Genomic DNA, 27881 nt, shown 5'->3' with positions numbered 1-27881 from the left:
CAGGAGAATCCACAGGTTTGTTTTGGATTCAGTTGGGTCCGCTCAAGATCGTCCCAGACAAACCCACCTCCCCAACTCCGCATCTTGAGGTGATCCATAGGTCAAATGAGCTGGTTTTGGTGCTTGAAATGCTTTAGAAGAGACTTTTAGGGTTAGAAATCCATTTTAGTCAAAGGAGGAAAAAATTAAAACAAGAAAAAGAAAAAAGAGAAGAGAAAAGTGCAGGAATCCACAGGTTTTCCTTGGGTTCAGTTGGGTCTGCCCAATTTTGTCCCAGATGAACCCACCTCCCCAACCTCGCGTCCTGAGTCTGATCTATAGTCAGACTGATCTAGATTGCAGATCTGGTAACACGAGGCTTCAACTAGTTCCTTTGACTTGTATTTTGTGGCAGATGGTGTAGATAAGGGTGGTGCTTAGAAGTTCACTGCTTAACTGTATTATTAATAAAGTAAAATGCAAGGGTAAGCCTCCAAATGCAGGTCTATGATGAACAGCTGTAGATAACCTCCAAATGCAGGTCTATGATGAACAGCTGTAGATAACCTCTAAATTCTTCAATAATGATGACTGAAAATTCAAAATGGTGTCAATAAATATTTACTAAGAACTGGGAACATCAAATAACAGCCAATAAGTGAATAATCAGCACGTGTATTGTCGTGGCTCCATAGTGACTTTGTAGTAGTAATATGTAAACTTGGAAACTCAGCCAAATATGCTGATTTGATGTTGTGGAATAATTTGCTTGAAAATATGAATCAAACAATTGCAATCAATAAGCTCAATTGCAGTTCTTGTGTAGAATCAATTCTAATAAAATGAGGGGTTTTTTCCCCTACAAAGAGGGTTTTTGGTTCTTTGGATCTCCAACACCAAGGGTTTTCATCCTTGAACTTCAAACTCAAAATAACATGCTACAAATATCTAGCAGGTGGGGCATGTCCCTTACGTGCTTCTACTAATATGGTAGATGTCTCTTCAATTAGGAGCTCCACAACCACCTCGTGGTAGTTTGCAGTAGGAGTTGCATTGCTGTCTTGGCCTTGCCTTTTCCATGCCAATAGAAATCAAGACCTTGAGCACCCTACAAAATTATTCTGGTTCAAAAGTTGGATCCCCCCTTCAAAATTGTGTTCACAATCCTTCTTGGTCTTTGTTGTGTCCATTTCACACATCGTCCCATGTCCATTCCACATTTTTCGCTGTCTAGGTTAGTTGTCTTAGCTTAGTCGTTGGTAGTTTTAATCTTTTGCTATTAGCCTTTGCTTGGAAGAGGTGTAGTATCTTAAGTGGCTAAGAGGTAATCAAGTCATGGCTCTCTCTTTAGATGAGGTGAGGTCGGTCAGTTTTCAAGGCTTAGGAAGTGAATTATTCACGATAATCATCATCTTTTGCTTGCAAAATCAGAGTTGAAATGCAAATTTGGCTAAGGCAGATTTGTTTTGGAGAGTCAATATTCTAAGGAAGAAGGGGCTGGAAGTCCGAATCATCATGAAATGGCTCAAGGAAATGATTAAGTTATCAAAGTTCACATTTTGAAATCACTTCCTTTGACCCCCCAAAAGTGCGACTTAAGGATTGAGCGATTTCCTTTGACCCCCCAAAAGTGCGACTTAAGGATTGAGTGATTTCCTTTGACCCTCCAAAAGTGCGACTTAAGGTTTGAGCGATTTCCTTTGACCCCCCAAAAGTGCGACTTAAGGATTGACCGATTTCCATTGACCCCCTGAAAGTGCGACTTAAGAGATTGATCACTTCCTTTGCTATGCTAAAAGTGCAACTTAAGGTTTGAGTGATTGCCATTGACACCTCCAAGCAGCAAATTAAGGTTTTTGCATTGTATTGTTTGAAATGAGATCAGGATCATATTAAGTGCATTGCTAAGAAGATGATTGCAAGCTTAAGTGACAGCAACATAGGAAAGAAATCGATCAGTTCCAATGGAAGGTCAAATCCACGAACTAAGCATTTCCTTTGATTGCCTAGATCAGCGAATTAAGTACTTCCTTTGCTCAACCAAGGCATTGTCAATAACTATCTAAGAGCCCACATTTCCTTTGCTTAGTGAAAAGCCCGATCAGTGTCAATGCCCCCACTCAAATGATGAAAGGATGCAAAGGAGAAAGGAAGGAAGAAGTCACTTCCTTTGCCCTATGAGATCCACAAAATTCCTTTGCTACCTGAAACCAATGCAAATCAGGGTTCTCTCAGACCTGAAACCTACCAAATCAAGCACATAAAAGTGAGAAATCTGACATAAATCAGGCCTGAGACACAAAATCAGACTAAAGTTGATGAAAAATTAAGTCAAAAGGACAAAATCAGACTCAAAATCATATGCTTCCATGATCAGAAATTCATTTCCAGATTTCGAGAAGGTAGTGGAAAAGCTTGGTTAAGTAGTTTTTACAATGATTTGATTCAAGTTATGTTTGTTTCCAGGTTTGATGCAAGTGGAATGAACATGAAAAGTAACATCAGCTTCAAGGTGTTGAAGGAACATCAGCTCACATACAACCCGAAGATTTCACCACATAAGCAAAGACAAGGGCCCAAGGAAGACATTGCAACACTTCAAGTCTCAGGCTCATATAAGGCAGCTGATGGGATCATCATCACAACTGCAAAGTAACAAGAAAGACCTCAAGGTCAACATTAGGATGGCAGCGAATGCAAAAGAACATGATCAGCATGATGATACACTAGCACACTTCAATTGCAATATGTGACAGAACATACAGAGAAGGATTTAACAACAGGTAGAAGGATACAAGGAAGCTGCTTGAAGGAAAGGATTTCACAAGATCACACAAGGAGTAAGATCAAGCTAGCTAAGGTGGCGCATTGTCATCACTTAGGCCAATCACATTATTTCAGGTGAAGGAGTCCAAATTCAATGAACCTGACTTATCCAACAAAGAGATAATTACCACTTGTGGGTACAAACCTCGATGTACCTACTGTCTTCATCTATCGGTCGAAAATTCAAGGAAGGACATGTGTCCTACATTATGTAATTATGTCATTGGTCAAGCATTAAATGCTTTGCAATGGGTGTAACAAACTCTAATTAGGGTTTTCATCTTGTAATCTTGGCCATTGATTGTGAATCAATTTGAGCCACTCAATTGTAATAAGAGCACTATATGAGGCTCCACTTCTTCATTTGTAAAGGTTAATAGATAGTAGTTTATAGTTGATAGTTAGTAGAGAAGCAACAAATAGTTAGAGTAGAGTAGGAAGAGAAGGCAAAGATTGTTGCCAAGACTTTGTTGTAAGAAGCATGTAAACTTCATTGAAGATATGGTGAAACTCATGTGCTGATTCAGCAATTTGCATGCTCTCTACTTCTTGTTTAATTTTCATGTTGTTTAGATGAACAGAAGAACTTTGTGCATAATCAATGGTGAAATTCGTACATCCATACTACTAACACCTTGCCAATGGTAAAGCGTCTTGCGTAGTCAACTGAATTTGTCTTAGCCAAGCTTAACTTCAATTATTGTTCCTTCATTGATATGCATCAACTTGATGGTGTCTATGCTTGTAGTGGTGATGTGAAAATCATAAAGCTATCCTTAGAAGATTGCACTAGCCTTGTGGAGATGTTCGTCGCATGTCAAAGCAAAGCTTAGTTGAGTTTCATTAAATATTGTCCATTGCTCTTACATTCTTAGGAGTTAGATTAGCCTTACTAAACCCTCATCCTTTTTTCTTTTTTTTTTCAAATTAAGTGAAATTCCCACGTTCCAGCATTTCAAGCATTCAAGATTCAATGTAAGTCCACCTTGTGATTCCAGCAATATCACATCATATACAACTAAGTCTATCCAAGAGCACGTCAAGACCTGACATCGAGAACCTTGGAGTCGTCCCATTTGATCACGCAACTTAGCATTTGGGGAGTCCTTGTTCAAGAGAGGATAGAATACTTAGTATTTTATTCTGTGTTGCATAGTGCATAAAAACACCATCAACAGTGTTCACCTCCCCAATCTCCATCAAAAACCCTAAAAAACCATCTTTGAGGTCATCCAGAAATTGGCTTGAAAATTGGTTGAATTGTGTAGGAGCTTGCCTAACAAATGTGAAATCTGAACTGCTTAAACATTGCTGAGGGTGATGTGTATTGCATCATTGTTGTACTTGTATATAAGGTCAATAGGAAGACATCAACGGTTATTTGGAAGTTACAAAAGCAGAGTCATTTCCTGCCAATTGGGACATATTTATTCAAATTTCTTAGTGCAATTAATACCCTTTGGCATAAGCTACATACTACTATAAATTTAGTCCTAGATGATGTTATTTGCAAAGTGGAGTTTTATTGATGCCACCTTACGAGTATAGCATAAGTGAAGGGAATAACGTATCTTGAATGGAATGTTATTAACACATGAGGCTACAAGGAGAAAAGTTAAAATCAAATACCAGGGAAGATCAGTGAATATTATCATGCTGGAGTTTCTTGCACTGATGTCTGATGTTATAGAACTCTTTCATAGATGGTATGTTTGTTCTTCTAAGAGGGAATTTGAATGGAGGAATTAATTGTAAACATATTTCTGGATGCCTCTTAATTTCGCTTTTAGTATGCTTTTACTCTGGTTAGTTTGTTTCGAAATCTCTCTAAATTTGTTTTCGGTTGTTAAAATACAATCTCTTGCAAGATTGTTGCTAAAGTACTTCAATAACTGGGGATATAAATTTCACCACCAACACCAAAATGTAAGGTTATATGCACTTTCATTTTCATACCATGCAACTTTATATCACTCCCTTATACACTTGTATGGAGTTATTCTTTGTAGTTAATGGATTCTTGTAGCCCTTTTAATTGTAATTTGGTATTTAATCGAAGAGTTTTAGATAACATATTGATACCTTTATTTTTATTGTAAGAAGGCATAGATGATTGGGGATTCCTGCAGTAATAACATGTTGCACAACATTTAATTGCCTTTGACAGAAGGAAATATAATTGTTTGCCAGGGAAGATTAGTTGTACGTAGTCAATGTTTTTGACAGAAAGATTAAAAGTTTCTTGGAGCACTGGGGCACTTATAATTTTTAACTTAAGCTTGTGTTGGATTTCATCTCTTGACGTTTTGTTTAAGAGCATTGAATTGTGTTATTATTGACATTGACACCAGATTGAAGAGGTCAGAGCGCGATTAAATGTTGATGTGGCTTCAGGCACACCTCCTGCCCCTGCACCTGTAGAGTCATTTGAAGATATGGTGTGTGTGACATGCTATTTGAAAATTTTGCGTTCAATGTTTTTATGACCAGCTTGTGTTTGATAGCATTTTGTTCTTTATTGTGATAATGCTTCACTTTGTTCCAGTGTTTACATCCAAGCATCATGAAAGATATTGTTTTTCATGAGTACACTAGGCCAACTCCTATTCAGGCTCAAGCCATGCCAGTTGGTCTCAGTGGAAGAGATCTACTTGGATGTGCAGAGACAGGGAGTGGGAAAACGGCAGCTTTTGCTATTCCCATGATTCAGGTTGAAAGCTTCATCTTTTATCATGGTCAATCTACTTAAATGGGTTTTTTGATGTTTTTCATTTTACCTTTTTTCAGTGCCTTAAAGAAGAAACTGTTATTACATACAAGGGAATGCTGTTTGTGTATGTATCTAATGCATCTGTTTCAACATGGATGGTGCTAATATTTGAATCCTTGTTCAGCACTGCCTGGCACAACAACCTATTCGGCATGGGGACGGACCACTAGCTTTAGTTCTGGCACCTACAAGAGAGCTTGCCCAACAAATTGAGAAAGAGGTATTGCAAAGCTAGGAAAATTTGCCAGTCATCATTAAAATAGTTGAAAATAAAAAAAGCTTGGTTAAGACTCTTCAATTTCTTCTCGATGTTCTTACCTTGGTCTTTAATTTTATAAACCAAAATCAAGTACTCCCTATGAAAAAGGAAAACATGTTTATTAATGCCAGTGAATTTCCAGTGTGTTTGATGGAGGTATTTGATTTGTTGTTGTCAATGGCTTATGCAGCAAGAGCTAAAAGAACTGTTAGTGAATTCTTCATTTGTGGAAGGGATATATTTGTAAAATCTATATAATTAGGGAAACCTGTCCATTCTGAATTTGTACGCACAAATCAAGTACACAATTGTAGTTATGTCATGGCATCTGTGAGTCTGTCTGGGTATGGAAATGCATAGATTACCATCTTACTAAGAAATATTACTGTAGTCGAGTCACCTACAATGATACATTTGCTCAGGTATAATCAAGTACCTAGTAGTCTTAATTTAGGCTGTTAGGTGAAAAGACAAACCATAAGTATGAATAATTATGATGCAAGTTCTTGTTGATAATACATTGCAAGTAGGCTCTCAGACATGGAAGGAACTCTTGCCATTAACACCATTCATGGCTCTCTTGTAACTATATTTAGTATGTTTTCAATGGAAATGCTGAGGATAGATAAGTGCTTTTTCAATCAAAGAGGCAGCTATGCCATCAATGTTGATTAGATTGAATGGAGGAACTTGTTGAATGTATTTGTGTGGAATCCATTTATTCCATACCACTAGCCTCTTGCTGATTGTAGGTGTGCCTTGCGTGGTCAACTGAAATTCTATAAGCTTAACTTCAATTGTTATACATCCATTGTTTATGCGTTAACTTGAATGGTAATCAATGTTTGATGAGAATGATTTGAACATCTTTAAATTGCACCTTAGAAGTTTGCATTGAGCTTGTGTCAAACTGTTCGGTTTGATGGTGAGACCTTGCCCAGTAGGATTCCATTGAATCATTCACTCTTCTCTTACATTCCTAGGAGTAGCGTAGTCTTCCTAAACCATTCTCTTTTGCTCTTTTTTCTTCACGTGAGTAGACAGAATCAAAGTTCCAGCAATTCAAGCATTCATGTATAATCTAAGGCCCCTTGAAGAAACAACAATCACAACAACCAGCTGTGCTTATCCACACGTCGTGACCCAACATCGAAGAACCTTGGATTTATCTTAAGTGATCCTTGTGCGAATCTTCAACATTTGAGAGACTTTGCTCAAGAGAGGATAAGATACATTGGTATTTTATTCTGGGTTCGCATGTGCCTAAAAAACACATAAACACTATCGAAAACAGAATCTATGTTTCCATTGCATTTAGCATCCACCTTTGTAATGGCATACACCAATTAATCTTCACCGATCTTGAGCCCTAGCTTTTCCATTAATTCCACCATTTCTTGATGGCTTATCAGGTAGTTACCATTTTTATCAAAGTTCAACAAAACCCTTCTTAGCTTGTCTCTCTCTACTGCTAAATTAGTGGTGTTGCCAGATTCCTCTGTTAAAGCCCGCTGTTTTCAGCTGCATTGTTAATGGCTTCACTACTGAAGAAACTCATAAATCTCTGGGGAAAAAATAGCATAGAGTAAGTGTAGCTGTTTAATCCATCTTTATCTGTAGAGACATTTTACAAGCAAATTTTAGCGTTTTTGGGTTTAGGTAATAATGTTTGGCAAATTTCAAACTGTGGTTCAATCACCAAGTTTTGTGTCATAGGTTGTCACTACCATGGTTGCTGCATGCTATACCTTCTTTGAGAGCTCCGGAAGGCTTAGACCTAAACTGCTTCCAAGCTACTGCTTCAACATCAAAGTTGGGGAGGCTGTTGAGATTTGTTAACATCCTGTCAATCTCAACAGGGATGCGATTTTGGTGCTCAATGCTTCATGGAGATGCAACATTCACATGCTCATACATGCAAAAGATTATTTGAATAATTACTAATTTAATTATTTAATCAATTATAATACACTTTTAATTAATGTCCACATAATAATTATTTAATATTGTAATAAGGAGGATATAACTATATGTTTGAAGGATATTATTAGATGTTGGTTTTGTACTTCTCATTGTAATCTTGGTGTCTATATAAGGAATCCACATCGGCTTTTGTATATGATGAAACACCATGTGCTGTTGAAAATGTCAAGTTTTTCAATCATGTAGTATGCAATTTGTCTCTTAATTCTATAGATTGTAGAATCGTAAGTCTTTAATGCCAAATTGTTCTTCTTTACTTGAGGATGAAAACCCGTGTAGGCAATCTTGTTAAAAATACTTTTAGTCTGTACCTCTGTTCTAGCGCTTTTTAAAATTTTAGAAATAAAAGGATTTCATGGAATGATTTAGGATCTGTAAAGAGGAAGAATTTGTCTGGTGGATCTTACAATTATTTGTGAAGCTGTGGTTTCTGGATTTGAGTGCTGTCAAAAGTCCTTTGTTTTCAGCAGCAGTGTTCATGGCCTTTCCACTGAAGAAACCCTTAAATCTCATGGGAAAGAGATGGTACAGAAGTGAGCTTAGCAGTTTGAATAGAGTTTTATCTGTAGACAGTTTTTTAAACCAAATTCTAGCATTTTTGGGGTTCAGTATTAATGTTCAGTAAATTTCAAATTTCGTAGTTCTAAATCACCAAATGTTGTAACATAGGCTGGCACTACCAACTTTGCTTAATAGTATAACTTCTTTGAGAGCTGTTCAAAGCTTAGCCCAAAACTGCTTCCAACTACTGTTGAGATTTGTTAACATCCTGACAATCTCAACAGGGATGTGATTTTGGCATTCAATGCTTCATGGAGATCCATCATTCACATGCTCAAAACATGCAGAGGTTAATTGAATATCTAACTATTTAATAAACCATAATATTCTTTGAATTAATTTATACATAATAATTATTTAATATTGTACTAAGGCATTAACTAGTGGAGGATATAATTAAATGTTGGTATCTATATAGGGAATCTGTATCTGCTTTTGCATTTGACGAATTATTTAATATTGTACTAAGGCATTAACTAGTGGATGATATAATTAAATGCTGGTATCTATATAGGGAATCTGTATCTGCTTTTGTATATGACGAATCAAAATGTGTGGTTTAAAACGTTGAGTTTTCAATCATGCTGTATGCAATTTATCTTGTGATGCTATCAAATGTGGAAGCTTAAAGTCTTTAATGCCAAATTTTTCTTCACTAGAGGATGAAGACCCATATAGGCAACCTTGTTAAAAAGTACTTTAAGTCTGCACTTCTGTTGCAGAGCTTTTTAAAATTTTAGAATTGAAGAATTTCAAGCAGGATGAATTACTCTGATGTTATAATTATTTTTAAAGCTGTGGTTTCCAGAATTGAATCTTGCAGTTACAGAATTGCAACTCACTCTTAATGGATTGGACTGCTTAATCTTTTGCTTTACTTTTGGGAATTGAGGTCTTTGAGCTCATTTACTCCAGTGAAATAACTTCCTAGGAAAATTTTAAATTTTGTATTGAAATTGAAGTATGTTTCAAGAAGTGTTCGTTTGAACTGGAAGTGATTATTCTTGAGCTGGGGCATGTTGCAGCTGATTGCTGGACTATGCATTTAGCCTTTAGGTCTAGAAGATATCACGAATGTTTCAGATATTTTTTTCTTGTGAATAAAGTATATATCCAAAAGTTAGGAAAATAATAGGACTTATCTAAGGGAATTGATTTTGATGATTTTAAAACAAAGAAAAGGAAAATTGGAAAAGAAAGATTCCATGGAAGAATTCCTGTGATGACACAGAAGGGAACTTAGTGATGCTCCAAGAATTGAAATAAAGGTTAATTTTACAATTAGAAAGCCAATATTTATTGGAAGTTAGTGACATAGCTCCATATCAACATGTGGGAGGTTGGTATAGATATGTAATTCAAATTGCATGTGGGTTTGCAGAGTCAAATTTCAAGGCCAGCAATGTAAATTGTGTGCAAAATCTTTTTTGTCTTGGTTTCAATTCTTTTTTGTTGGACATGAAAGCTTGAGAGTTGTCTAAGCAGGTCTGTCGTTCTTCCAGTCTTCAAAATTTTGTGGGTTAAACCTGATCTGATAGATTTTCTGTGTTATTCCTATAACATTTCAGAATTGGAAGGCATATAAGATGCTTCCTAGATCAAGAATTTGAGTTTCATTATGTCTGCACCCTTCCATTGGAAATTTATGAAGAAATTTTGGATAAAGAGTTCTATTGAGTGGATAAAATTTCTTAATGCATGTGATTTCGTACTGTATAGGAAAATCACATGTATATGTTTGATGTAGCCTGGTTTAAAGTTTAAACTAAGCTTTAAATATGAAGGCTTACAATATATATTTGTCTTTTCATTTCACTTGTGATTTTTTCTGCATTTCAGGTAAAGGCTTTCAGTAGATCATTGGAGTCATTCAGGACTGCTGTTGTTGTTGGGGGAACAAATATCGCTGAGCAGGTTCAAAGAACTTATTATCTTCAAATGTCTTGCTCTATAACCTTTGCATATGAAATCGTATTACAGTTGGAAGAAAATAGCACATGAATCTGCTGAAAATTGCATGGAAAAAATATGCTAGAAAGATTTGGAAGAGCAGTTTCTGGATAAGATTGTGTAGTAGTTTTTGATGCTACAACTACCACACAATCTAATCCAGAAACTGCTCTTCCAAGTCTAATGGATTGTGGAAATTTAATGTCTTCAATGCTAAAATGATTTTTTTTCTAGTTTTTCAACTTTCTATTCCTTATTTTCTCTGATGTTATCATTCCTTGCTTTATGTTTCTGTGTGCTTCTTTTCGTCAGAGGTCTGAGCTGAGAGCAGGAGTTCAAATTGTGGTTGCCACCCCTGGAAGATTTATTGATCATCTGCAACAGGGCAACAGTTCTCTTTCTAGGATTTCTTTTGTTGTACTGGACGAGGCTGATAGAATGTTAGACATGGGGTTTGAGCCCCAAATTAGAGAGGTGAGTAACTGTTCAAAATTATGTATTGGGCCTGGTCTCATGTTGCTATTGTAAATATAAATAATTCATTTCATTTTGCAAATATAAATAATTCTATGAACTAAACTGCTCTGATATTTTGTAGTCTAGTTTTCTGCTTGAAAACCAATCTCCTTTGCAGTGTCATCTATGCCATATGGCAATCCAGTTTTGAAGAATGCAATACTGTGGTCATCATCAGTTCATTTCAATATTTAGGATTAGTTTTAGTGTTTTTTTAACCATCCATCCTTTGAACAATATAAGCTATCGTAGGCCATAAACTAAGAGTCAACTTCTATACTTGGCTACTGCTCTTAACACATAGGCTGTTAATTTCTAATTGCTGATGAGCTTGTGTCTCCTTGTCTTACAGGTAGGAGTTGACTTTCAGTTAAACAATATTTTTGATTTTCTTTTTAATTATCGAAGTATTACTTACTGCTGTAGGTCATGCGGAACCTTCCTAAATGTCATCAGACTCTATTATTTAGTGCCACAATGCCTGAAGAGATTGAAGGACTTGCTCAGGTATTTATATATTTATTATTATCTGTTCGTGTTACACAATTAAACTCATTCTTCTTACATTTTATGATTTATCCAATTTTCAACTAGGGCAGAATTTTTTGGCTTGCAAGAATTGTCTTTGATGAAGGGATGACATAGACGATTTTAAGGGAAAGGTTAAATTCATTTTTTTTGTGGCATAGTTAGGTCTTGCTATATGTTGTAATGCGTCCAAGATTTTAGATACCTGTTATAAATAGAAAGATGACAGAATATACGCCAGATAATTTCAGGTCAAGTCTGTGAGACCTCTAGAGTCTATGCTAATAGACAACTTGCAGTTTCTTTCAGAAAAGTATGATTAGGTTGTGTTTCCAGGAATAAGTTCGTATAATTTTATTCATTTATTGTTTTTGAAGTTTTGCAAAGTTGAAGAACACCTTGTTATATGAATATTGTTTTTTGTTTTAATAAGGCTTTGAATATCTTCCTTTTTTTCAATAGTTAAATTTTTAGAATATTACTGCACATATCCACATAAAATTGCCCATCTTATAATGACTTGAATAATTTATCTTCACCACATACATATTATTTTCCAACTCACAGCTTTCCAAATGAATGTGTTGTTATGCAAACCATTTTCTAACAATGAATGTAATAATATATAGGAGAGTAAGAAACTGTGGTTGGGAGGTGTTGGTGTCTGTTTTATCATCTACCAAACATTAGAATAGGATACCCGAAGGTATTCCATCCTCTCTTGAAAAATCACTACTGATTCCAAGGTCTATATATGCGAACAAGCGACTTTAGTGAAATAGCTTCTTGGGTAGTGTATGCTGAAAATCTCAGGGGGGACTTACGTTAACAAGTATCTTTGAACTGTTGGACTTAGACGGATTTAGCAATTTTAGGCTCTTCTTTTTTTGGGATTTAGACTTTCAAAAAAAAGGGGAAAAGAGATAGGGTTTGAGAAGGCTAATCTAATCCTACGAACTTTGGAGACGGTATCAATTGGATGCTCTCGAGAAACCAAACTTTGCTTCGCGACACTAGGGACAACTACACAAAGACGGTGCACTCTTCAATGGATTGTGCTTATGATTAAGATGTTGGGATGCACAGAGGCTGGGCTCAGACTAACTTTGCACGGTAAAATGGAAATCATCCATTCACCAAAAGTATGAGCGGAGATACACCATTGATTGACACTTATCAAATCCTTCATTCAAATTAACAACAATGAAAGCAAATCTAAATTAACTTTAACTAAGTGTTGAGGAAATTGAAACCATGCAAATCATTCAAACAATAGGGATTACAAAGCGTTAAGAGAAAGCGCACATGCAATATATTATTTGGAAATGACCTTACGCAACAATACATCAAAAACCTCACACTCTCCAAATGAGATGAGGTAGCCTTATATAGTTTTAAAAAAATAAATGAACAGCCGAGATCAAACAGTGATCAAGGGCCCAGATTGAAAGCTATAGACCCTAATTAGGGTTTCCCAAGACACTATCAGCTTGAATGAATAAGAAAGTGACATGTGGCATAGCTGCTAATCTCACTGAGGTGAGCGTCCACTTTCCTCTTTCGCAAATTCGATGTACTTGGACACAATAAGCTTGACCTCCTCCATAGTGACACTTGGCAAACTGCTAATCTGGAAGTCGATAATGTCCACATCATCGGTACATGTGGCGAGGGTGCTTTCCCACTCAACCGCTCGGGCAAGAAAGTTTTCATCGATGAAGAGAAAGTTTGCAATCTTTGAAAGATCGCCCTTGTCAATCATCCCTGAATCCTTGAAGAAGCTTGATCGAATCCTGGCTCTCAGGTTCTCTGCCTGCAAATGCTTCTCCCTTATACTCTCTTTCTTCCAGACATCAGATGCTACATGAAACACCTTGCTCAAGATCTCCTTGACACTTTCCTCTGTCTCGAAGCACTTGGTCTCGGATTTCTTCAAAACTTCAATCTGGGTGACCAAGGCATAATACCAGGTGTTGAAGTCATACCTATCTCCAACCTGTATGACACTTGCATCCACTAGACTTCTGGACAAGCCTCAGATAACTTTCAGATGTGGAAGTATTTCATCTTGAATTTCCTCCACGTCCTCCCAATTGGTAGCTAGATCCTGGATACGGCTGACCAGTGAAGAGGTCGACTCATGTGCTGACACTAAATTTTCTACCAGTATATCAGCACGTGCTGAAGCATCTGAAATCCACTCCTTGGCCTGTGTGAACGTGCCCTTCATATCCTCACAATCCTTCATCGATTCCTGCTGAAGAGGCTGTGGAGGGGTAATCGGGATCTCATGGTTAAGTGGCCTGGTAAGATGGAGAACATACTTTCTCCGTTGTTGGTTTTCTTCTCCAACCTTCTTTCTTTTCTCCTCCTTCTGAGCTAGACTTGCCTTCAGAGCGTTACAAGAGTCATCGAAATACTGGACCTCTTGGTCTTGGGTGGGCTTACCCAGCTCTATGGTGGTGATCATGTAATCATCTGCGGTGACGTTGTCCCTAGTTTTTCCTTCTTTAGGCACCGCTATCTGGACTGTCCTAAATCCTGCACTGTCTCTCTCAATTAAAGAAAAATTTCTGGCGGGCTTAGATGGTTTAGCTATAACTGGCCCATTTACCTTCTCCAAAAATGCTGCTGTGATTTCTTCAGAACAAGCCTCCTTGGGGACCTTAGCCTTTATTCTTTCCCTTGGCCAATCTGGGATAGTTGATTGCTCTACGGTATTTTGGTCAAACCCATTATTTGTCTTTCTTGGATCAGTAGCTATACCATCCAAGAAGACTATGGGAGATGTAGGCATTTCAATTTTCTCTCTGTCTGAACTTTGGACAGCTTCCTTCATTACTTCCTCAATCGAAGGAGAAGGCACTCTTACTTCATCATTAACCATGCATATGTCCATCTCTTGCTCCTCAACTGCATTCTGATCAGGTACGATAGAAGTGGCACTCAGGATGGACTGGCCTTCGTTGGACTCCCTTCTTTCCCCTACAATCTTCTTTCCCGTGACCTTTACGGAGCTTCCAATTAACTCTTTCCTCTTCCGAGACCCAACACTTTCTGGATTCTGGGCATTACCTGCAGAGGTACAGGGATTGGAGGACAAAGAGTCATCCATTCCCATCAATTCATAGGTCAAGGCCACACCTTTGGACTTTAATTGCCTTGTCCTTTTAGATGTCCACCACCTAGAATACTCAACCACCGTCCTCATGAGGTCTGCTAGATCGGATTTCTCTCCCTCTGCCCAATCTATCAAAACTTGTGGTTCATTCTTCATTTTTTCAAAGCTCGACTGCTGAAGCTCAAGGCTATCCTCTACTTGGTCAGCAACTCTGAATATCTCTGTTGCTCTTACCATACTCAAAGGAATTCTCGACCAAAATCTCTTCCTGATCTCGAAACTATCGGTTGCGTTAGCCCAATAATCTTCTAGATCGGCCCTGTGTTCAAATGTCATTCCTTCAACCTTCTTTATTTTGTGGAATGGATCGAAATTCCTTCTTGCCTTGTACTGATAGAGGGGATACCAGGCCAGCTCCTTCTCAGTAGTCGCATCAGCTTGTGACGATGGACATGTTTCCAGTCCATTACCAATTGTAAGAGAGGAAGTTCCCGCCTTCTTTTGTTTATCCCTTTGAATTGCCATATACCCCTCCAATTGCCTCACAACCTCGAGGAACACCACTCAGTTGGTAGGGTAAGCTGGAAGCTTGTAGGGAGACTCAGAGAATCCCTGAATTCTTAGGTAAGTGAATTTTGGGTATTGTATATACCAATACCCGAATCGAATGATGAAATCCATAGACTCTTGAGAGAGTCTTTGGTGCAATCCAACCTGTAATGTCCGCGTGATGTGCATGAGGAAGGTATCATTCACTCTTATAAAGTGAAATTTTTCCTCCATGTGGAGTTGGGGATAGCAATCATAAACTGGAAACTGGTTCTCTTTGTTCCCTACTTCTCCTCTGCAAGTGAGACCTCTGTATCTGTAAGTTTTGGCCAAGGAATAAAATAGGTACGAACTCATGAAGAAGGTCCTATTTGCTTCTAGGTTCCTCAGCTGGCTGTCTAGGTTGTCGCTAATCATCCGGGCCCAGTCGATCACCTTTACTCCATTCATTATTTCATTAATGAAATAATACATCCAAGGCTCGAATGGAGCACCTTGAGGATTTCTCATTATTCTGTTCAGCAGAACGATCATGTCTCCAATGTCTTCCTTGAAGTATGCCCTCGCTAAGCTCTTCCTTTGAAGTTTGGAGGCGCCTTTCCTTGGCTTGTCCAGCCAGGAATGGTTGACGATGGCGTCATACTCCTCCAAGTGGTCCTTATACATGCTATCAACTTCGTCCTTTGTCTCATACACCGTGTTGTGATACTCTGGGATCCTGAAGACCTCTCTGATGGCCTCATCATTGATGTTCGCCAACACTCTTCCATCAGGTGCAACAATGTCCTTACAGGTGGGGTTGTAATGTTTAGCGCATTCAACTACTAATTTAGTGCATTGCATAGTGGGGAGAAAACCAGCGGCATGCATGATGCCACTCTTCATCATCTTTCGTGCGGTTGTGGTAGGCACAAGGTTGTCTAGACCAAACATCTGCTTCTTAAATTCCCTCAGATTGATGTGTCCGAGGTTGGTGTCGCTAACATTTTTCCACTTCGAAGTCATCCTTGACTCAGGAGGAGCGTCTTTATCCACTTGAAATTTCATAGTGCCTAAAATGTGCAATTAGACAATGAAACCTAAGTTAGGAATTGATTCGCAAATTGAAGAAAATAAAGGGGGCTGCGAATGGCTAAGTGTTCGAAAATTTCATTTTATTCTCATACTTAGCCAAAAAAAAAACTGAATTTTCATCTGTAAACCCTTCAATCTCAAGGATGGTTGTGATCATAAATCAACACCAAGTGCTATAACTCCAAAACTCTCTTATACTTAGTAAAAAAAAATGATTTTCCTCCACTAGAAATTCGAATAAATCCACATAACTCTGAAAAAAACTCAGAAAATACACAAATCTGCATCATTAATTCAACTTCACCTTCGAATAGATTGAAGTAAGGCTGGAAAATTCTTTAGAACACTTAGCAAGGATTAGCTATTCTTTCTTATACCAGCTGGGTTTATTAAAAAATCTGTGAATCCTTCGTCACGAAGTTTGTCCAACTACCAGCAATATCAAAACTTTCTCCAGTTGAACTCCAAACTGCCAATACTTCACTATGCTCTCTCTAAAAACTTCGAATTTCTTGGTGTGTAAAAATGAAGTTACAAATGAAGTATTTGTAAATAAAGTTGAATTCCCAATTAGAAACACGCAAAATCCACCAACTCATATTTCTAAATCTAACTCGCATTTTGGGAAAGTATTGTCATCTTCTTTAGTTCGAAAATCCTTCAATTATGCAAGTTTCTAATTTGTTTTCAGTTGGTTAATTCGAACTAGGCTTGTAAAAGAATATCTTCCAAAGTTTCTAATTTAGAACTCAGTTCGAAAATCCTCTTGATTTTGCAAAATATCTTCTTTCCAATTTTAATTTTGAGTTTCCATTTTGAGTTTCCAATTTAATAATCTTTGAAATCTCTTTTTGTTCCACTTTCTAATTCGATTAAGAGTTTGATTTTCTTGGAAGATTTGATGACATCACTCAAAATTCTATTGTTTGACCTTCATGTTTGGGCGGACTTTTGGAGGCTCACCTTCATGTTTGGGCAGACTTTTTATAACTCTCTTCATGGGGGGCCTTTCTAGTAAGGTATAGGGCGGAGTTTTGCTTGGGTTTCAACTTCTCATGAGGGCGGACTTGCTTGACCCCACCATTTTCTCTTTCAAGGCAGACTTTTTAACTCCCTCTCCAAGGCAGACTTTAGGAGGTCAGAGTTTAATGTTACCTTAAGCAAGGCCTAGGGCGGAGTTTTATGCTCTCTTTTCTTGGGGTCTTTAACACATATGGCGGACTTTTGATCACCCCCATCATAGAGCGGAGTTTGTGTTAGGATTCCCAGAGATACTGAGGGGGGGGGGGGGGTGAATCAGTATCTGACCGGTATATGAGTTTTGTTAACTTATAACATGAAAAGCATATTAAAACTGTGTACCGGTAAACCAGAAATAATGCAGCAAATAAGAATAACAACAACAACATGAAAAGCACACCATAACACAATATTTTAACGAGGAAACCCGGTGTGGGAAAAACCTCGGTGGGATTTGTGACCCACAATATTCACTTATTGGCCAATAAGAGAATATTACTGCTTACAATAGGGGCTTGCACATGCAGGAAGGCCAAGTGCCTAGAGCTTACTGCTCAATTACTAAAGAAGTCACACTGACTTACAAAAATGGATTATACTAATCCAATGTCTTGTACTGCTTTAGATCAGCATCTGCTATGCCAGATTCAGTACCGGTTTAAGTTCTGCAATATACATAAACTCTTAACCTAATAATTCGCACATTAGGTCTGCTATGTTCCTTCCATCAATCGCTTATCAAATGATCTACAATGATCTCATATATATATGAGTCATATTACAATCCACCATGTCGACTTACAAAAGATTTTACAATTAATTACAAAATACATTTATACAAAATTGCTGTCGGCCAAGGTGTCGGTAATCTTCCTTTTCGGTGCCGGTGATCTGTATGCCGGTGTAGAGTCTGCCGGTGTCGATGCCAGTGCCGGTGCCTGTGTCTGCCTGTCGGTATCACATGATTGTAAGGTTGCCATCAATGACAATACCTTCAATCACCTACAATGTCTCATTGGAGTGTGCATTTGCCAATAGTTTGAAGGCTTCTCCTAGTCATAGGGCAGAGTTTTAAGAGCGTCTCTAACATCATGCTTAGCACCTTGGGTAGACTTTTGGTGCATCTCCTAAGACGGACTTTGGAGTGATCTCAACATATGGCGGACTTTGGACACCTCTCTAGCTTGGTCATGGTTGAGCGGACCTTTTGAACACCTCCTACACTCAACGTGGGTGGAGTTATGGCTACCAAGGCGGACTTTCAAGGCATCATGGAGGGCGGACTTTGTTCTATCACCAAGGGCGGAGTTTTGGATTAGCTCCTCAAGGCATGGGGCGGACTTTGATGGTCCTTCCATTTTGGGCGGAGTTTTATGAAGGCTCCAACATGGCGGACTTTTCCCACTCCACAAGGCATGGCGGAGTTTTAGGAAGGCTCCCACATGGCGGAGTTTTCCCACTCCACAAGGCATGGCAGATTTTTAGGAAGGCTCCTGCATGGCGGACTTTTGGAGGTCTTCAACGTTGCATCTATTTCCTTGAGCGGAGTTTAGGAAGGACATCAAGGAGGGCAGAGTTTTAAGCTCCCTCTTCTTGGCCTCTCTGATGCATGGCGGACTTTTGGTTTCCCTTCATCATGGCGGTCTTTTGATGGCTTCCAGTCATGGCGAACCTTGATCATCTCCCCAACATAGCGGACCTTTGCTTGGGCGGACTTTCTGAACACCTGTCATGACACTTAAGTCTCAACCTTATCCATTAGCCATACTTAGAAAAAATTTGGAAAATTTCAAAATTTTACATTTTAACCAAATTTAACCAGATTAACTTGAAATTTGAAATCCATACTTAGGCAAACCCTCTGAAGCAATATGACCCCTAAAATGTAGGGAACTGGCGTTTTTAGGTCAAAACTTAGAAATTTTGGGTCCCGGTCGAAGCAGGTCAGTGGTGTTAGTGCAAACCCTAGATTCCCATCCCGAAAAAGCAAATATCCCTAAAAAACAGGAAATTTTTTCTAAAAATAGCCATATTGGGGATCGGGCTAAAAATACCAAAAACGAAACTTCCTAAAAAATAGGAAAAGCAAAAAGCAAACTTTCTAAAAATAGAAAGTTGTCCAAATTTGTCCAAATCAATTGCGATCTTCGTCCTTTGGCCTTTCTAAGCACTTTGGCGGTGTTCATACTCTGGAATCACATGGTTTGCAAAAACTAACTTTCAATCCTTAGGACTCAAACCGTTCAAAACTGAGTGAGGCTTGACAAAACTGAAGCGGAAGGCCACGAGCTACTAACAAAAACCCTAGAAAGCAGGAAAAGAGAGGGTCCCCATTTGCAAATGGGGCGATGTGTGGAAAAGGTCACAACAGGAGGGAGAAACATGAAAGTGGTCCTTGCGATGTCATGTAGAAAGATGTAAACAAAATGAGTGGAAGATATACTTAAAACGGTGCTAAGGTTGAGGGAAAAAGAGAAAAGCAATGAAATTGTTGCCTAGTCTGAGGCGCCTGTGATTGTCAGAAAAGAGCAGGGATGCAATTAGGAGGTACTGTAGGTTTGTCTCCCAAAATCTAGTCAAAAATAGTCTGACATGGGGGTTGGGCACCCTAGTCCAAGGGTTTTCGTCTGTTCGAAATTTGGGAATGTCTACCACTGTTTCCTCTGCACTCCTATGCCACTTTCGTTGTCAGATCTAAACCTACCCACACAGAAAATGGGGAAGAATGGTTGTGCTGTAGGCTAGCCTAAGTCAAACCCATTGTTGGCATTCCTACCTCCACAATAGCTTATGGTGATGAAAAGAGAGCTTGTCCTAGGGATGATAGAGGCTAAATAATAATGCAAATGCCGAAATGAAATATTAAACCTTGGGTACGAAACCCTCTCATGGAGTTTCACATAAAGGTGGTGATGCGATGCTTTTTAGACAAGTCCTGCAAGTGTTAATGCAATAAAATGATAAACATGAAAACACACTTGAATGTTGAGTGTCATAGTTTGCTGCTGTTTGAATGCTCTTGATTGAATTGGAGTAAAACTGTAGATTGATTGCTTTTAGCCTTATGAATTATAGAAGAGGTGCTTTATATAGGGATCACAAGGTTATTTTTAATTTTAGGCCGACATAAAACGGTCAAGTGCCTAGATCGTGACTGAATTTGAGAATGTGAAGGCCGACACTAGCAACACAAGATTTTTGGGAGATTTTGGGCAGGACTAAGGTGTTGGGCACCCTAGTCCTCCCAAAATCGCCTCTTCGAAAGGGGGATGTAGTATCGGGGTTTGTGATATGGTGTCTGGTCCTAATTTTAGCATTTGACGACGATTAAATTGTGGGATTAGCAATGAAGATTTAAAGTAGAGTAGGGCCCAAATAGGCTTAGAATGATGTAGGAAAAAGCACACTAAAGTAGGTGCAAATAGAGTGTGAAATCGTATAGGGATACAATTTACAACACTATAGTTCTCTTTGGTACCCTTTGGAGCAATCCATTCTCTAGGAGTGGCATTGTGAACCCATTGGTCAACTACCTCCATGTGCCTCATGGCCATACACAAATCTCAACAGAATTATTCTAATATTTTGTTGTCCTCCCATAGCTTATGTACCTCCTCTTGAAATTGCATTATAGAAGCCTCCAACATGAAACTTGTGTGGGATGATACCTCTACATTCCTAATACATCGTGGCTCACCTGAAAAAATCTCATGTTCCTTGTCAACATTGTTTCCCTCAACTTGAACCAGCAACTCCATTCTACTATCTGTAATTTGCCTCATTCTTAATTACCTATTTCAATTTTTGCGTAAAATCCTCTAGAATATTGTTGTCAATCTAAAATGGTCATTATCATCAAACCTTCCTCGCTTAAAATTTCCTTCACCATCCTTAAATTGGTCCCTTTATTGTAGTTAAAAATTTGTTTTAAATGGTGGTTTGTGACAAGGCCTTGCCTTATCGGGTCCCTAGATAGGTCAACCCTTGCCATTAAGAGAAAAAAAACCACATAGATCAGCTAGAACAGCCCTATACCAATAACTACAGCCAATCCAATATAGGTAGCCTTACATTCTAGAATAGCACTGCTACGAACACAATTACCATGGCACAACAAATCATTACCACAAAAGCCCTTTGGAAGCTTTTATCAAGTATAGGCGTGTTGGAGCTGCATACATTCTTATTATCTGCCTTCCTCTCATATTTCATGTTGAGAAAGAAGATGAAACTACTGCAATAAAATTTCCTACAAGTTTATGCAACTTTGAAATATAATTGTTTATCAAAGGATTACCATATGATGATTATGTGATTGCATAAAATTGGCAATAAGAATAGAATTGGTAAATAACATGAACACAAAATTTATGTGGGGAAACCCTTTTGGAAAGAACAACGCCAAATGAGAAAGAGGACAAGTAAGTATTAATCTTCAACAAAGAGATACATCCAACACACTAAGTTACTAACAGTCTTTTTCACTTTGAGAGCACGTCGGTAACACTTGTGTGCCTATAAAATAAATTTATGAAACTACTATCTCATGCTTCCAATTTATAGAGAAATGGGAGAGGAGTTCCACAATTGGTTTCACAAAATAATGTACCATCAAACTGTGGTAAATTGCAAAAACCCCCATGTCCGAAATGAAGAGGCTTTTTTGAGAGTAGTAAATGTAACTCCCAATGAGCCATGAATAATAGAAATAACCTTCATACCAATAGTAAGCGACATCTTTGACTTGTAACTCTTCCGTAATGTAATGTCCCTTACTAGGCTGAGACATGTTTTAACCATCATCAATCTATTTTATTATACTTATGACTCAAACTAGATATATATTAGGAGACATTTCCTCCTTAACCTGAATCCACATCAGTGATATTCCACTGCCCCACCAATTAACTATTAATAAATAAATTGTTCATCTACCATACATCCATAATTCTTAAGGCAAGGGTCAAGCCAATTGTGTTGTCCCCAACATGAAAACATCTCCTTTCCCAAGTTCTTAAACACTGACAGTAATAACAAAGATTATACAGATAAACATATCTTCCTAACCGTCTTTTATCTTATAGGCTCTTTCTGATTACAATCTAATATTGTTATTTGTTGGATTGATATATATAACCTTATTGATATTTCATCATTACTCTATAAATATATAATACTTATTCTGATTTGAATATATACACAAAAATAAATAAATTAAATAAATAATATAACCAATTACTGTTGTATCTGCTATTTACCTATTATATACCTTATTAATACTACCACTGCTTAAAACATTGGTTTAATATATATTGTGGCTGGAGAAAGGCAGACAGATCTGACACATAACAGATCTGGTCTGCCATTGTTATGAATTTAAATATTAGTATTATACTTATTGCAATTTATGTTAGGATTATTATTATATTCTGCATAAAGACATTATCGGGCTGCATATATTAAGCCTACTTTTAAACTCATTCCCTATGCATACCACTCAGGACAAGTATGTTACTGCCTGTAACTTAATAACAATTCTGGTCTGATCTAATTGATGGTGATCAACAGGGATGCAATCTAACCTCCCTTTATGAGCACGTACTATATATGATAATTCCCAATCTATTCCATCGTTGTCCCTATTCCTTCCCTTCTCCTTTGATAAAGTTCTACTACTGCCCTCTTATATCGTATGATTGGAAGGATAAGTCACTTAGGAGGGTCACGTCTCTTCAATTCGTTATTCTTCATAATAGCTCATTAATCGTTTCCTTCTATATTATTATTCTGTTAGAATTTCTATTCTTTTACTATGATAATCGTTGATGCCTCCTCGTAACTTAATTTGATTACAATCAATCTATTAATACCGTAATTCCTTTCATCGACTATTAGCAGCTTGATGCTTGTGTTGACTAAATGTTTGTCGGCTTTGATAATATTAATCTGTGATACTTGCGATAAGCTCTATTCATAGTCCTCACGTGGGTTATGCATGCTGAGGTCGCCTTTATCATTGTTTCCTACATTCTCATGTTTGGACCAGATCTTGTATGAATGCTTGCTTACTTCCTTTGAGTGGCACATCTAGGGGAATAGATGCCGATGACTTTAAGCCATATAAGTTAATTGCACTTCTCCCTAATAATCCATAATTTGTATATTCAAATCATATTTGAATAATGCCAATTCTCTTTCCCTAAATCAATAGTCTTTATGACTAATCGTTGTTGTAACCTAACATAAATTATGTTTTTAATTTATAATATATTAATTTATTTTTATTTGAATATTTGAAGAATATTATTATTAATAAATATTAATTAAATAATAATATTAATAAATAAATAAATTTCAAATAATCATTCGTTGGTAATTATTATATTAGTTAATATCAATAATTACTTCATTTAGGATATATATGTAACGATCAGGGAGGGGACATGACACGTAATGGCCTAGATCCCAATGTAGACATCCAAAATCATCACCCAATTCATATGGGACCTGCCAACAACATGCAAGATGCTCCACTCCTTAATTCTCCCACCCAAATTGAGAAAATTGCTAAAAATAGCTTTGTAACTGCCATCGCCAATTCTACCTTCTTCATGAATGCATTTAACATCTAGTGCCAAGATTCTTGGGGTCTATTAATTACAAATTATTTTACAATTACACCCTAGGCATCCAAGGACATTTTCCGAGAGTGTTGGAGATACATAAAATATACACAGGATTGCAAGGTAAATGACATCATAATCCTAACGTTCAAGACTGAACATTGTTATAATGGCATATCAACACATTAAAAAACTTCTAAGGTGGCCAATTCATTTCTATGATTGAGGCCAATTTATCCCAATCTTTAATCTTCCTACTTGCTGTCAAGGAGAATTCTTCTAGTATTCCCTCTGGATTAGCCATAAAGTCCACCACTTTGTTTTGCAACTGCTAGCAATGTGAGACATGAAAAGCAAGAAATTTTGATTGTCACAGTAATACTTTTTATAAGATCACTTTCAGTTTCCAATTGGGATTGACCTTTAGAGAGTGCCCTTCTACTTCTGCCTCTCTATAACCTACCCCACAAGTAGCTTTCAATCCAACCAACTATGTTTTCTATTCCACAAAGTTGTTGATTTGCTCCCTTAGGAAAATAGAACCTCCTACTACAAAATCACCTTTGTTATTGTGTAAAACATAACCAACTCATGCCCAGCTAGGGTTGCCTTTAGCACTCTCATCAAAACTCAATTTTACCTCCTCTCTTGGCACTTGCCATTTCAACTCTTCCCTACACTTTAATGGGTAACTTGATCTACCATAGTTTCTCAACACTCACTTCATAAGAAGACATTCTTCCTGCAACTTTAATAATTTCTGAGGCTACATCCTCTTTTATTACAGACTCAAATAGAACCTCCGAGCACAAAATCACCTTTGTTATTGTTTAAAACATAACCACCAGCTCGGGTTGCCTTTAGAGGTCTCATCAAAACTCAATTTTACCTCCCCTCTTAGTGCTTTCAACTCTTCCCTACACGTAATTTTTAAAATCCGCTTTTTAATGGGTAACTTGATCTACAATAGTTCAGCAACACTCACTTCATAAGAAGACATTCTCCCTGCAACTTCAAGAATTTCTGAGGCTACATCCTCTTTTATTACAGACTCGATCAAGTTCCAGCACCTATTATCTGAAAGATACTTCCCTCTAAAATATGCCTAATCTTCTCCAACCATAAGCCCTAAAGCACAACACAAGCTATTTGTTGATTGAGCATATCTAGAAGGACCCATAGCATTTTCAGATTTGAGGCAATGCATATTCACAATGCAGAAGGATATGATGCACCAACCTCACTTCTTTGCAGAGGGCATCTAGATGGCCCAAAAATACTCCTTTTCATTGTAGTGTCATAAGTTAAAATCCTATTCCTAGCAGCCAACCATACATAAACACAACATTTTGGAGTGGCCTTTGCATTAAATGTCAACTTTGTAGGCCATTCTTTACCTATCATTGCTTGAAACTCTTCACAGCATAACCACCTTTGCAACAATTTTCTTTATTCCCTTTTCAACATAACTCATCCTCCCTTTGTAAAGCTGGATGTCTGATAGCAGAAAAAAATTCCTTAAAAACCTTCTACTCTGCTGGGATCTGAAAACTGTCAAAATCCTTCCAATTGCTCTGAAGGGCTCCGTTTATATAGGACTTGGGCCAACAATACTTCAATTTTATACCTTCAAAATTAATTTATCAAAAACATGGCATTCCCAACTATGGATTCTTGCCAGAAATCTGCCCATCATCCATCACCTATATTCAACATTTGGCAAGCCGCAATAAGATCTTTGGATTCCACCATAAATTTCTATATCGGCAAACCACCTTTAAGCTCATCATTGGTGAAACAGACACAAGGCATTACGTCACCCATATATTTTATGTGTAGAACACCAGCATGACAACACTCATTTAAAAAGGACCAAGGTGTTCTCTATGTGTAGAACACCAGAACAACACTTATTTAATGGTTTTCCGAATCCTTTTCAACTCCTTGGCATAAAAAAATTCTACAAATAGAAACAATAGAGTGATTGATTGCTTGTGAAGATAACTTAGCACATTCTTTCAAAATAACTAAAAAAGTCTTTGCTTCCTTTGTTGAGGATAAACCAAAGAGAGATGTGTCATCCACACATTGCAGGTGCAACACTTGGTTTGTCCCATTTTCACATGTGAAGACCTAAATTTTTCAACTTTCACATTCCTTATTTATACAAATTTCCAAAGCATCTGCCGTAAGGAGAAACAAGCATGGAGCAAGAGAATCACCTTACCTTATGCCTCTTGAACAACAGAAAGAGTCCACCTGAGCACCATTGACCGATAATGAAAACCATGGTTATTCACATAATTAAATAGCCATGTTGTCAATTCCCCACTTAAACCAAAGGCTTCAACAATTATCTGTAAAATAGATGTAAAGTTCCCTTCGTTGGATCTAGAGTTTTCAGGTTAGCCAATCAATTATAAACTGAACACAGAGAAATTCTGATCATACAATCTGCTGTTAGAGTAAGACATGGTGCTCAAATCACCCAAGGGTTTATAATTTTATTCTTTGACCAACCATTTTAGATCAGTTTTCCAAGTATTCATCATATCTCAGTTAACTAACTTAAGTAGCATATCAGACTGTGCAGAGGCTAAAACATGTTTCCACAATAGCTTGCTTATGAAATAAAATATAACAGGAATTACAACAGAATTTCGCTCATTTTATTCATTGAAATATTCATGAATCTCTGAAACAGTTGTGAGCTTTCAGCAGAAACATTGTAGGAGGGGCAGTTTATGTTGCTAGGTGTGTGGTGCTGTGCTACAGATCTGAGGTAACCCCTATTTGAAATGAACTGCAGACCTGAGGTGTGAAACCTTCAGGTAGCCAATTGCCCAGTCTCGTGTAGGATGCAACCTGCATGGGATTTGTCACCTGCTTGTTAGGTGATATCCTGGCAGAACCTGGGCTGTCTGCCCCCACAAACCCTTAGTCATGGGGTTGTTGCAGAATGCTTAGGAGTCTGTTGAGGGTTGGGGTTGGCCTTGCCCCTCTTTGCAATCTGCAGGACAGCCTCAAAACATGATATGTATGCTCCAGGTGAGTGCTGTAGCTTCCAGATCTGAATGCTATCCATAATGTTTATTTGTTGCTCCTTGTGGGTTTCCTGTGTGGTGAAAATTCTGTGAATCCTCTTGATGGGGAGGACTCTCATGCAAATCACCCTTAGGGATTCAGTATGCTGATCTATAAGTGTTATGCAATCCTCCAAAATGTTCAGCACCTGCAAATCAAGCCTTATCATGAAATCATGACATTGGGGTAGGAAAGGAAGCAGTCTGTATTGAAAAGTTGATCAGAGCAGGCCAGGGGTTTTATCCCAACCTGATAGGGCAGCTGAGGGTTTCGTCCCAGCAATCAAACTTAGGAAACTCTCCTAAATTTTCCAATCGAAATTTCCAACTGTTGGCGTCCAGCAGCTGCAAGCAATTAAATACTAGTTTGGGCAAGGGTGCTAGGGCCAGAAGAGGCTTCAAAATATAAAATTTAAATTTCACTTTATTTAAATTTCATTTATCATTATGATTTTATTTGCTTATTTAATATTTATTTTCATTTAAATATATATTAATTAACGTGGTGTTTAAAATCACCTTTTTATCACTTGCTGGCCAACTCAGCTAGGGAAGAGACAATACAAAAGACCGCTTATCTCTGTCATAAGCCTTGGCTATGTCTAATTTAATCACCGTAGTTGGAAATTGCAATTTCTTTATTGAATGCAGAATTTTATTGGTACAAGAATACACTCCAAGACCTGCTTTGCTTCAACAAAGCCCACTTGCTCCTTGGAGGTTAACTTTTGCATCAGCATCTTCATATTGGTTGCCATTGTCTTAGAGAAAATCTTATTTATAGTTGTGCACAAGGCTATAGGTCTAAAATCACTAAAGCTAAGACTTAACATCCTTGAGCATGCAACCTAATAGATTCATTAATGGCTGTCAAAACATCTTGCCCCAAAAATTCCAATAATTTTTGGAAGAAGGCAGCCAATAGCACTTTTGAGCAGCACACATTGTTGCTTTAAGCCTAAAAGTACAAACTCCACCTCTTCCAATGAAAAGAGCTCGTTTAACATGACATTTTCAACTTTTGAGATAAGCCTAGGAT

At 37.7% G+C, this 27881-nt stretch overlaps 1 protein-coding gene across 1 annotated transcript in view; it reads left to right on the top strand.

Moving 5' to 3' along the window:
* Nucleotides 1-27881, top strand: part of LOC131031167 (ATP-dependent RNA helicase DBP2) — a 71122-nt gene that overhangs the window by 29488 nt on the left and 13753 nt on the right. The window contains exons 2-7 of the mRNA XM_057962211.2: nt 5157-5243; nt 5351-5515; nt 5700-5795; nt 10218-10292; nt 10641-10802; nt 11271-11351. Coding sequence (XP_057818194.2) covers nt 5157-5243; nt 5351-5515; nt 5700-5795; nt 10218-10292; nt 10641-10802; nt 11271-11351 — 666 coding nt within the window. The remainder of the gene's footprint in view (nt 1-5156; nt 5244-5350; nt 5516-5699; nt 5796-10217; nt 10293-10640; nt 10803-11270; nt 11352-27881) is intronic.

Source organism: Cryptomeria japonica, chromosome 7 (genome assembly GCF_030272615.1).
Source record: "Cryptomeria japonica chromosome 7, Sugi_1.0, whole genome shotgun sequence".
Lineage (NCBI taxonomy): Eukaryota > Viridiplantae > Streptophyta > Pinopsida > Cupressales > Cupressaceae > Cryptomeria > Cryptomeria japonica.
Note: the sequence above shows the minus strand (reverse complement) of the source record. Positions and strands in the feature narration are given on the sequence as shown.